Below are 12,857 nucleotides of genomic sequence, written 5' to 3'. Positions count from 1 at the left end.
GGTCTACCAGAGGAATAAATTATTTTAAGCTTTGTTAAAAAATGTTTTGATAAACGCGAGTTTGATTTCTTAGTGACAACTGCGTTGACTTACAGTGAACGCATTCTGTGGTCATTGTTTGAATAATATCTTTTTTTTTTACTTGGGTCGTTTGGATGAATTCCGCTTTAGATTTGAAAAGAAAAATTTTCATGTTTCATGTTGTTATGTGAAGAAGAAAAACGGCGCTATTGAAAATGTGACAAATGTGAGTTGTGTATACTGTTTGCTAGAAAATTTCGCCGCCGCGTCCTGTGCGATTGGTCGTGAGTGATTTCGCATTAAGACACCGCTAATGAAAGATATTTTAATTTCTTTGGTGTGATTTTAGCCTACCACAGATTCCATGAATTGAATACGCCTATTCTACCTAATGACTCTTAAAAAAAAATAAAAAAATAAAACTCGAAAAAACATCGTTTCATTTGTGCCTGTAATTAAATGGCAGTTTCAATCATACGTTTTGCATCGATCTACTCCGTTGAATAAATGAATTAAATTCAGTTGACCTGAGTATGTGTTTGCCCGTACAAGAAAAATAAGTAACAATTTGCAAACGATTGGTTAGATTTCGTGGTTTCCATCTTAATCCCCAGTGAATTAGTTTTTTTTTATGAGAGCGACCACATGTGTATCTGTCCTATATTTGCTTAACCCATGCTGAGCAAGTGAGAAAGTTAAAATAATTTTATTATCGCCGTTCTTAGTGTCACGAATCTCCATCTGAACGTGAAAGGATAAAACGAAATGTTTTCTCTATCGGGTGCTTCTAACCGGATCTTGTTGATGTAATGTTGTTGGCCTAAAATTTTTTTTATTTTTCTTTTATCTAACGATATATTGCTATCTCTTTGTTGTTGCATCATGCTCGCTCATGGACAGACTCGCAGCCAATTCGGTAAGTATCTTGTAGTAGTGTTTCTGACTTGTCTTTAATGTGAGATATTCACAATCTTTTTGAGATCAGAGAACGTCTTAGTGTTTTAGTCATAACACATCCATAGGGTTCCTTGTTTTGCAGCGCGCTGATTAACATCGAATTTTAATGAACAACAAATCGAAATAGATAACTTTGACTTTCAGAATTGATGAACATAAGGCCTGCTTTACACATTTAAATGCTTTGCTAAGATGCAGTAGTCAGATATGTGGGATTTGTGAATTTTTTTTCTTTTTAATCACTACCTCAGCGCATAAGGTAAACTATCGTGTGTAGCTAGTTAGAAGAATTATCAATTGATGATTTTCTCGGTCAGGATAGCCAATAGTTGGAATGGACATCATGCCGTGTCCGTTTGGATTTTTATTAAGGGTGTGAAAGGAATTTCTTTTTCTCGGGGTATTTCATTATCTTACCAGAGTAAATTAATCGCAGGTGACCTATGCAACGAGCAATCTAGTGATCGCTTTATAATTACAGTGAGCGCAATGTGTGGGAAGTTATCTCTCAAAGTCACGCAAGCATCAAGTCGTGAAATGCTAATCTAGACCCACGAAAGCGCAAAGTATTTTTCGGCCCACTTTTTTGTCGAAATTCTCGGTTTATTTTTCGGTTAAAAGGGTCTTCAGTTGACTCCATACCTCCCACATACATCCCTGTAATATATCCTTCCTTTTGGAAAGCACAACTACATTTCTAGTGTTGTGTTTTGCGCTTGAAAAATGAGTGTTCTTAGCAATTCAGACCCAGTTCGTAAGGAAACAGTGTGGCATGACAAAATCAATTTGTGCTTTCAGAAAGAAATTCTTAAGAGGCTCACAGGCGTAGTTTGTAGTAATTTTTTTGAGGAGCAACGTAGTAATCATTTTTGTTTGTTTTTTTTTAGCGACAGAAACCCGCCGCTAAAGTGACCAAGTCTCCAAGTCAGTCAAGCATTGACGCCAACAGGGAACAGAGAGAACTCATGCAGACTCTGCAAAACAAAAACAGGTAACAATTTCAAAAGAGAAAATAAGGAAAGAGGAACATATTGAATATTAAACAATAGTAGTTGTTGTTTAATTTTTCATTTGGTGAAAAAGTATGTTATGTCTTCAACCTAGTGAGGTGGCCTATAAGTCGTCTGAGTTAAGTTCTGGTCTCCGGGGCATAAAGCAAAATTCCAAGACCCAAGATAGCGCAAAGTTGGTACCATTCATACTCTTGGGTTGAAAGAGGCGGTGTGAGAATTCAGTGTCTTGGCTTAGAAAACTTCGAAGTTCATACGTAATGAACGTTCACCGTTCAACGTTTTTTTGTGGAGATCATTTAAAGTCGTTGCCGGTAATTAATCTGGCAGATTAATTACCAGCAACGACATTAGTTGAAGGTGTTCAATTCACTTGTATCTGGCTCCGGATAAGGTTTGAGTCGCATTTGAGGATGTCCTAGGACTCTTAAAATGACTGCAGCATAGTGTCGCGCTTTTTGCTTGCTTTTTTGAAAACGTTCTTTGTGGAAACGAGGAGTAGAGACAGGAAATTTTCAGCTCGATTGCCCACTTAATTCCTGATACAAACAAAGAGAATAATATTCTACTCATAATCTGAGCTCCTGAAATTTTCTTATTTTAAACAGGCTTCTCCTAAAAGAAATTCGACGCTTGCGCGACGAGCATGAGGAAACATCCCGATCAGCGGCCCAAATCGCACAAAATCCCCAGCTATTGGCTGAACTTAAGTTGTTACGGCAACGAAAAGATGAATTAGAATTGCGCATGTCTGCGCTGCAAGAGAGCCGCCGAGAACTGATGGTACAGTTAGAAGGACTGATGAACCTGCTCAAAGTAAGTACCCGTATGAACTATGCAGTGTAAGGTTCCTAAATATGTAAGTTACGCCAGTGGGTGTAATTACCTTTGTAAACAAGCAGGGGACTGGGTACGATTGCCAAGAAAGTGAACCTTAGTAAAGGAAAGGTATTAAGCCCTTATCAAGGGTGGGAAATGTGAGCGACATTGAAAAAACGTTGCTCAAGGAAGAGAGCTTGCCATGGACCGGAAAGACGCCTTTGCCTGCAATTTTTCAGAGCTCTCTTCAGAATGATAATCTTCGCATTCATCTAGGTGTTCAAACCTAAACGCGTGAATTTAATGAAAGGTCTAATTTCTGAATGCTGCTCGTTTTTCATCAGAGTTGCTGTTAAAAACAAGTTTTCTCTCAGTACCGTAATAATTTTTTTACATCATCAATAACGTACACTGAAAGATATTGCCGGGGTGCAAACCTCTTGATAACTTACAGCAAACTACCCTCGCTTTTTTTTTGTTTTTTTTGTTCTTCGAATGAGAGTTACCTTTCTGTATGTTTATGTATAAGAGATTGTGTGAGGCTGGGTAATAGGATTTGCACGAGTACTGCAAGCTTGCGTGTTCAAAAAGTTCCATTTTGGGGCTTGTCGCTCCTTTCGTTTCCCTGGCTCACTGGGCGCGCTTTTCTTCCTCCTCAAGTATGATTACATAGTTGATAACTATAACTGCCGCCCATTTGCCTTCCGAGTTTAGATGTCACGCCGTTTGTGAGCCCAAAAGTAGCTCAATATTGTTGGCTTGTCAAACTTTGAATTTAGTAGCGCTTTTCGTCCCAGAAGTGAACTGTACTCTACTTCATAGAAACACTTATGTCGCCTTTTGGTATGACCACGCCGTTTGTTATCGAACGGAATATGTGCAGTAGTTGTTTTTAAATTTCTATAAAATTGCGTTTTCTTGAAACTATATTTTACCCTTTTCGTCATCTTGCAACTTAGCAGCAACATTCCTCTTCGCGTTTAAACTGCGACGCCATTTATAAGATATTTTAGGGGCACGTACGAGGGAATTGTTTATTACAGCCGTGAAAAAGGGCACACAATTGTCTTCACAGCATCAGGAAAAATGGCATGGTAAAACTTGGCTTGACTTGAAACAGAAACGACGAACCAAGCGAATGTTGTTGAACCTCGTCAAAGAGTAAATGAGGGTGAAAGGGAAATTGTTTTGCTAAAATGGGGTTTTCAGAAATCTATAACGTGAAACTGGGAGCATTCGTTTTCAATTGAGAGAAAATATGGGACAGCTTCGAAGTGTTCATGGCGTTGTATCTTCTACCGATGGTCGTGGCAGGTGGTACACCCCCTCCTTCTCCCATACCCTTCCCCGCCTATTACCGGAGGGAGAGTGACTGTCCACTTTAATACGTCTGGAGTAGGGAGAAACACTGCCAGTGTTTGGGTGAAGAATTAAACACGAAAGAGCTCAAATTTTTCCTGATCTCGTCAGTCATTTATGCTCAGCGGCTTCTTTTTAATAGTGAATCACAAACAGTGATGAACTGTAAGAGCAAAGTGTTTTAATGTGCTTTTACTTTCAAGTACAAAGCTTGACTGGTGGAGGGATTTCTTTGGATTAATTTTAACCATAAACTTGTAACCATATGTAAGCTCTTTATACAATTATTTTTGCTTCCTTGTTAACTCAAGTCAGTGACAGTTAAACCTATTTATTGTTTTTTTTTTGTGTTGTTTTTTTTCTTTACTATACTTGTAACGAGGACTGAACAAAGTGGATTAATGGAAAGTGAACTTTTATGAGTGTTGTTTATTTTGGTTCTTTTGGAAAGATAGGAATTTTTTATTCTACGTTCATACGTTTACATGCAGTAGTCTAATTTCTTCAGCTACTAATTTTTGAATTAATTTTGTGCATGTGAAACCTTTTTTGGCATGAAACTTACGATGCCCTGAAAAAAAAAGATATGGAAAAAACAATTAAGCGAGACGGTGCCCTCGAACAAAAAAAGAAAAACTCAGAAATTATGTTCAAGTCTTGGTCGTGTTTTATTAATCCACTTTGTTCTGTCTCTTTGCAGGCAGAAAACATATGAATCTGAAGACGAGAGGACGATCAGTTTTCATTATTATGTTATTTGAAGAACCTACCTTGGAAGATCGCTGTATGCATTGATTCACCCATGGTCTACCTGTAGCTGTTACGTTGTTGTCACGCAACAGTTCTGGCGAAAGATTTCATAACAGCCCTTATAGGGGAAGACCTCTAATAGGCCTACTATCCCAACATATCAAACACCTTCGGTGTTAAATCTGTCTAAGCTAAATTTGTTAGTTGTGTCTCAAAAATATTTCCTTATGGGTGGGATGGGTGGGTGTTTACCATGAATAGGATTAAACAGGAGTCCATAAATTAAATTAAATCACCCCCCTCCACCCTTTCCCTCCCCCCCCCCCCCCCCGTAACAGGTTTTGTTTCATGTCTATAATTCTTGCACAAGTTCTGTTTCGGCCTGAGTCTGAGAATCGAAACAATGAATTGTAGTATGTGCCAGAGTAGCTCATTTTGTTGTTGTTGTTTTTTTTAATTTGTTTTCTATTTTTTTTTATTTTAAATTATAACTAGAATGAATATATTTACATATGTATTTTTTAAGGTTTATGAATTCTTTTCTTAAATCGTTTGTGCTCTATATTCTCTTATATTTTTAATAACTGCGTAATTGTGCGGAGACAATATTAATTTAATCGGTTTTAATTTTTTAGCTTAGAGTTATTATAGTATTCACCAACAGAGTATATAAATGGTTTTAAGCTTCAAGTGATATCACGTGACTTTTGCATTTTAGTCACGTGACTCACCGACCCCCCCCCCCCCCCCCCAAAAATACTGATGTTTATTGAAATGTTCTTAAGAACATAAAGCAGATTTTAATTCTTTTAAAAAAAATATTTAGAGTCGGCGCATAAGAGCGATTGTTCTTATCTTTGCTGTTGCTTTTGAAATTATTGGTGACAATTCAAAAATCTTTATTGTAAATCCGAAGAAATATGAGTTTAGGAAGCATTGTGCTTAGTGTGTTATCGCTTTGGTAATAATAGTATTCAGATTAAAAGGTTACGGGTAAGATAAATTTTCACTTACGGCCACTTCAAGGAAATCTGCTAAATGTCGACTTAAGTATTGCAAGCATGAAGTCTAAATCATCTTAACTGACCAGACCAAATTTTTTCCTATCACATCAGGAAGAAACGTCTTGTGAGCTCGTCAAGCTACTCGCACTGCTTTAACTTGTGAAATAATTAGAAGTGTCAAACTGCGGTTTAGTAAACGCTTTGCAGAGCAACTTTAACAAACGGAAAGAAAGGCATTGGTCATAAAGTATTAAAAAAGTGAAGTTTGATAACCTTGTCAATTGAACTAGTGTTTTGTTTGTGAGAAGCAAACTCTTGCAGAATTTTTTTTGCCGATAGATCTCACTCAAGGTAATGAGTGAGATCAATGACTCTATTTAGGTTAACAGTATTTGCGGATATATCACTTGCTAGTTCAGTATTCCCTTGATTCGTCGCTCCCAATCTTGGTCTCTTCTTCGACCCAGGAATACGCGCTCTGCCTTAAACGCAACTCTTTAACGTGATTGATGTAGAAAACTCGCTCTCGCTCTTGCTCTTAACCAATCTGACGCCCAATGAAAACCAATCGTGACTGGGTCACTCGCGTTTTCCAGCGCTTCAGGCAGGTTGCTTGTTTTTACTTTAAGTTCTTAGTGGCTCCTGGTGATATTTTCTTTACCATGGTGGCTGTTCTGATTGCTTTAGGTTCGGTTTTATGACACCTAATCGAAAACCGCTCTAATTGACCTACTCTTTCCTATACTAGGTAAACACTTCCATCCACTCCCAAGGTCACAATTATATCTTCTTACAAATCCAAATATTTATCCTTTGTTCTCGAGAGTCTGACACTAAAGGGACTGCTGCTGAGACTACTGGACTCAATACCATCCTAGGTAAATGCTTATGCGACCGAAGGTCAGGGCCAGCACTCGGTGATTGCGTGGTAGTTTGTGACAGTGATTTTGATGGAGCCTATGGAAATCGAAGTTTGTGATTTAGCTGTCCGCGTTGTATTAAGTTTAAGTCGCAAGCTCCTTTGCCTAAGGAGTCCTTGAAAGCCTCCTCAGTTTTGGTCAGCTTAAGCTATTTTATCTGTGGATTAAATTACTTTCTTGTTTATGTGGGATGATTTCTCAGGTGCAATATGGCAAATATTGCCTCTGATCGTTAAAAAAGAATTTGTATTCTGCGTTATATTTCGCTCGCCGAAATTGAAGATAACAATGAAAAAATGTATGTTACTGGAAGATTTTCAACATGAGTGATAAGATGAAGTCTCCTCCTAATGCTTTACACTTAAAACAGAACATTCTCTACTAATCTACAAGTTCATGATATCAGTCCCTGATACATCAGACCATAAGCTGTTATAGCCTCAAAAAGGAATCAAACTATAAGATTAGTAAAATTTCGTTGGGAGATAACGAATTCTAGCTTTGAATTGATATTAGAATTGACAGCTTGCGGTCATGGAAATTTTTGAAAGTGTTTTAAAGAATAGTTAACTCTTTCTTCTCTAGCAGTTATCGGTATTGTTATTTCTTCACAAGTTTGATACTCAATCATAGGTATTGGTGATTACAATTGTGAAAATTATTACCTAGTGGTTTATGTCTTGATAAAAGACAAATTCTCTGGTATGATATGTGTGGGTGTCAGTCGGGAGAATTAGCTTCCAGATCGTTAAGTGAAAAGTAACTAGGAGCAACAAAACCTGATTACTCCTCAGAAGCTGAAAGTGACTTTTACCGATTTTTTTTTGCTGTGTCTCATGTTTCAGGATCATCTTAATCCCTGTAGGGAAAAAAAAAGAATCATTTCTAGAAGGTGGAAGGTAACCACCTAATTGGAAAGTGAAATTAATCACAGGTGTAAAACATAAATGTATGAAGAAAGATGTATTTCATCTATATGTGATCAGATTTCTTGTGGGAAGTTAAGAACTCTGTAAGATTTGCCTCGCTCCTTGAATGTGGTTTCATAGGTCAGTTGGCAGTAGCGCGCAAGTAGTATCTGGGAGTCACTTGTTTATTTACCGTGGAACCGCCATTTTTTTGGTCTTCTGTTTGAGCAATCTATTCAAACTCAGTGTAGCTCTGAGGATCATTTCGTTGTTTGTTTAGATGGACAGGTTTTTATTTGGCCAGTTTCAAGTGACAAGTAATGTGATTAACCTCACCTTGCAGTGAAACCTGGTTATTTTTATGGAGTGAGAGGTTGTACGATATCAGTTGAAAGACAGATTTTCTAAGAACTTGCAATAGATATTGTCTTCCCATGTATCTCACTTTAGTAAGGATATCTTTAAGCAAATGAAGGGCAGTAACTGAATTATCCTTTTCATCTGCAATTATCCTCAATTGGTGATTGTTGGTTGTTGTTACATCGTCACTACATATCTATTATGATGCTAGGAAATAAATGAAGAAATCTGGAGATGATTTTCAGTAATAACTTGAAATAAGTTAATTAACCCCACACCCATTTTTATTCAGTGGTTTACAAGGTCAGAAGGCGAGAGAAACGTTTCTGGATCTTAAAAAGTTTTACAATTTTTTTTGTGTGTCCAACCCAAGCAATCTTTTTCTATCTTTATCATTCTTGTCCTTACCGGGCTTATTATTGCTTCCTTTGAGTTTGTCATCATGGTAAACTCCCTCTAGTGACCAAAACGGAATTTCTCCTTACAGCACTGCTCCATTTTCAAGCAGAGAGGTGATGAATAAAAGGAAAAAATGTAAATAAGGGATACTGTTGAACACCCAATTCTTAGAGCTTAAATTCCAATTAATACATGGTAGACTATGTAGGAAATTGATTTTTTTTAAATCTTTAGATGGAAAGGGTTAAACTTTTGGACCACCCAGGGACGACACGTTTCAACCCGTTTGAACGACCTAAAATGCAGCCTTGCACTGCCAATGCCCAAAAAGTGAAAGTCGCTGCTTACTTAAAAACCGTCTTTGATGTGGATACACTTATCGATGTTGCCGTTGTTTTTATCGATTGTAGAGCGGCAAAGTTAAAAGGAACTGGGCGACTCATCTCGCTTCGTTTTGAACTGTTTTCAGACAAACTAATTAAGATAAAAGAGACAGTTAGTAATTGACTGCATTCCGTCGTGGAATGTAAAGTGCAAGCTAACCAATCATAAACATGCTTATATAGTAGAGGAGCCCTCATCTAAAGATCTATCGACCGTTTGTCGGTTATTTGATCAAGTGTTTTTCCCCCAAGCCTCTCAAACACGATGAAGATCAAACTTCTCGTTCTACTGTCAATACACTCTTAATCAGACAGTCGAGGAGAAGATTACAAAGGATCAATTGTCTGATCTTGAGTTACTGCCACTTCATTAGTGCGCGCTGTGAAACAGACAAAAATATGTGGGCACGCAGATTTTTCATTTTTAAAATGGATCGTTGTGGTGAAAAATAAGAACCAGGTCTTATATACTGGTGATATTTCATCCTACAGTTTTAGTTACATTAGCTCATTTGCATTCCACAGGCTTAGTAGTTGAAAGATGGATTTGAGATAATGGCACTGATATTGGTTTGACGAATCATGTTATATCGATATTCCTCTAGGATCTCGAGTATTCTTTGTCATTTTCAAAGTGATAGAAATATCAACGTCGCCATGTAAATAAGATTTGTAAAAGCCAACTTGAACTGAGTGTACTTTCAGAAGCAAGAAATGATTTAAATTAAGAGTTTTCAGATAAGATTTTAGTAAACCATGCTGTTATAACGAAGAATTTGATGGTTCAATTTTCGATGATGGACGTACAATGTCGATGCGCAGACTTTTCAGTACTTAACCTTTGATAGTTTCACAAGTCGTCTTCTAATTGAGCTTTAAATTAATATATTTGAGAAAGGGTCAATGTCTGTCCCTTTGGAGTTAGACTTTTGTCGGATTTTCTTACGTTATTTTTCCTTATTTACTGTGGAGTCCCATCCAGGGGGGAGTAGTAATACCCGTAGTTGCTTCATGTAAAGTAAAACAGGATCAGCTATGGCTGGATGGGTCACTTGGTTCGAGTATAAATTTACCTGCCTTTACTCTCAGCAGAACATCAGCGACTGCTCCTAATCAATCTTAAATATTTGTTTTTGGAAGTGGTTCCCAAATTTTTGTGGTAACTTCTGTTGGTCGCATTTCATTTCACATTTTCTACAAAATTATATATTTTATAAGCGGTGCCTTTCTTCGTCATGCATCGTCGGTTCAGAGGCAATAACTGCGGAGAAAACTCTCAAAAAAATGCCTTGGGTTTTGGCGCTTTCCTGTTTCAATTCTTATAAAGGAATAAATTGCATTCTTGCAGTTTAACTTATTTCTCACACTCACGAGCCAAACTTAAATTAAAACCTACCTTCCCTTGGAGTTATTTCGTTGTTCATCAATGGATGTTTTATCTTCACTGAGTTTAAGTGTTATCGATAAGATTGTGAGCTTTTTTTCTTCTTGTGAAGATATTTATGCTATTTGACTGTAAAAGGCAAGACTTAGAAATAGCCTTAGGTGGGGTAAAAAGCTATAAATGTAAGGTCCAAGATAATTAAGCGTTTCAACGTTTCCCTCTAAACCACTATATTACCGTACTAAATTTAACTTTGGTATGCTTTACCGGATGTAAGATATTCGCTTCGGAAGAAAACACAATATTGCGCGAATTATTTAACTTATTATCTTTCCTCGGCATCACTTACATAATTCTTAGGGGCAGGCTTTTTATTTGTCTGTCAACTGCGTCATAGCAGAAACGCTGCTATTTAAATATCTTCAATTTGTAGCTGTTATTTGCTTGCAAAAAATCTTAAGTGGAAACATCTCTTTAAGTTCCCCGGCGCTGCGGCAACCTCGACATGGAAACCAAGGCCATTTCTATAGGAAAAATTTTCAGTTTTTGTAACAACAACAAAGCGTTGTCGTATACTGTGCTTTTTTTCGTTGTGACAAATATTTTAGCGAAGTTTTCTACCGTATTTGAAGCACCATGTGTGTCGTGCACAGTGACAAGGACATTGTCAGGGTTTGGAGGGTGTTCTTACGATGCAGTTCCCTTTGCGTTTAATTCTCTTAAGGTATGGTTTGTTGATATTATAAGTATTGATGTTGTGTGGCGTTAGTTTTACTATGAAGGAGTTCGTGTTCTCGCTAGGCTTACGCAATTTTTTGGCGCGAAAATTTTTTGTAAAGTGCGTTTATTTCCCTTCAATTAAATCGTTATTTCATTTAAATTTCATATCCCTAACTTGTTTTTAAACCAGAACCGCTTTTTTCCCATTAATTCTTCCGCGATAAGTTCGTTACCGAAAACCGTCAAAATGTAGCAAATTTTTAGTGAACTGTGTCCAAGCTGAGCTCGACTTTGCCAGCTGTGAAAGCTAAAAAACTGATGGAAAGTCAACGAATGGTATGAGAAATGCAATTTAAATCCCATTTTGGAATTTCGAAAGAAACCTCAGAGCTTTCCCCCTTTGCTAAAGCCTTACCATCTGCCTTTGCTCAGTTGAGATTTTAGTCTCGATAAGGTATGGGTGTATGGCCGCCATGCCTTAAAATGTCTACGTCATTTCCGCGCTTGCGGTAGTCTATTTGCTTGTCTCATAGCATGTATATTTTTGTCACCATGTGGAAAAGTCGCGTTATGTTGAAACAATCTCTCAGTGGAATAATACGTGAATTCACTTTGAGGCCAACAATGTTTACAGATTCTTTCCCGAAAATGAACGATATCGATTCGGGGACTTGAGCTTTATTCATCTGTGAATAGATGTTTTATTAGTTACTACGAAAGAGAAGTAAAAAGGCAAACTAGCTGAGTTTTCTTACTGGATTTTGTGAAGCAAAAAAAAAAAAAAAAAAGCAAACGCGGTCTTGTTATGAAAGTAGTGATTGAGTTATATACTACCAGAAAATTGTGTACATTTCTCAAGTAACAAAGTTAAATTTATTTTAAAATCAGTGAACAACTCCTTACTCGGCCATAAATTCTCTCAATGTTTTATTAATGTTTTTAATATAAACCACTTTTAACTTCCCACGAGCAATACCAAGGCATCTTAACTGAAAGTCCAAGTGCTCCTAGGGCCAAAATAAACCACCAGGGCAATCACGTGTTTTCGACGTGGAATGAACGAGATCTGTCTCACGTTCACTCAGCTACAAGTATTGGAATAGCTTGTAAAGGATACGTGAAGTCTAATGTTCATGAAGGTTGTATTTTATCATCCAGAAGGAATTTTGTGTTTCTTTTCATAATCAGTAGAGTAATACCTTCGTCGACAGTTTTTAAGTTTGCATCTCTTTGCGTTTATCAAATCAGACATCTTTCTTCAGCGTGGGAGCAGGTTAATTAGCAAATAAACTGAACCGAACTATGATCCTGTTGATATTGCTGTTATATCTATAATATCATTACTGACAATTACGTGGTTCTCATTATATTAGTAATGTGCTTGAAGACATTTTTTGAATTTGTCCTCGCGCCATAGTGATTAAATATTTCGTTCTCTTGAACCGAAGATCAATATTGTTTTTGAGAAGACAAAACGTTTGCACGTGTATGTAATTGACTAACGATTTACGTAAAAGGATGGCGTGAGATACATTCGCCTACGTTTTTCTCGTCGAATTCCAGAAAGAAAAAAAAAGTATATGCAAATACTTTTTTTTAAGGTAGCTTTTGTTATTCGTTTGCGTCAATCCTTTTTGTTAAATTCTCCTATGTCGATATTGCCTTTGTGCAGAAACACTTGCTGCACTTCAAAGAGCTGGTCTGCAATGGGTTTAATGAATAGTTGAGATCGTGGGAAAAGATGTTCCAGTTATTATTCTTAATGTTAAAAAACTGAATTTTAAAGGAACATGCATATCTCTGTGTACACAATGTGCGTACATGCGTTATCAGGTAACACCCTAACCACGATATCACTTTATC

The 12,857-nt window shown here is 37.1% G+C and overlaps 1 protein-coding gene across 2 annotated transcripts in view; it reads left to right on the top strand.

The window, feature by feature from the left end:
• The window catches only part of LOC131798927 (dystrobrevin beta), a 32,652-nt gene that overhangs the window by 16,837 nt on the left and 2,958 nt on the right, over positions 1 to 12,857 (top strand). Inside the window, exons 16-19 of one of the 2 annotated variants that reach the window (XM_066171734.1) lie at positions 922 to 937; positions 1,866 to 1,969; positions 2,597 to 2,804; positions 3,883 to 4,790. In XM_066171734.1, the coding sequence (XP_066027831.1) occupies positions 922 to 937; positions 1,866 to 1,969; positions 2,597 to 2,804; positions 3,883 to 3,972 (418 nt within the window). In that variant the 3' untranslated portion in view covers positions 3,973 to 4,790. Of the gene's footprint in view, positions 1 to 921; positions 938 to 1,865; positions 1,970 to 2,596; positions 2,805 to 3,882; positions 4,791 to 12,857 lie in introns of those variants that run through there. The other variant, XM_059116589.2, reaches the window with a different exon arrangement.

The sequence above is a fragment of the Pocillopora verrucosa genome, chromosome 9, assembly GCF_036669915.1.
Source record: "Pocillopora verrucosa isolate sample1 chromosome 9, ASM3666991v2, whole genome shotgun sequence".
Lineage (NCBI taxonomy): Eukaryota > Metazoa > Cnidaria > Anthozoa > Scleractinia > Pocilloporidae > Pocillopora > Pocillopora verrucosa.
This window is presented reverse-complemented; position numbering and strand designations above follow the sequence as displayed.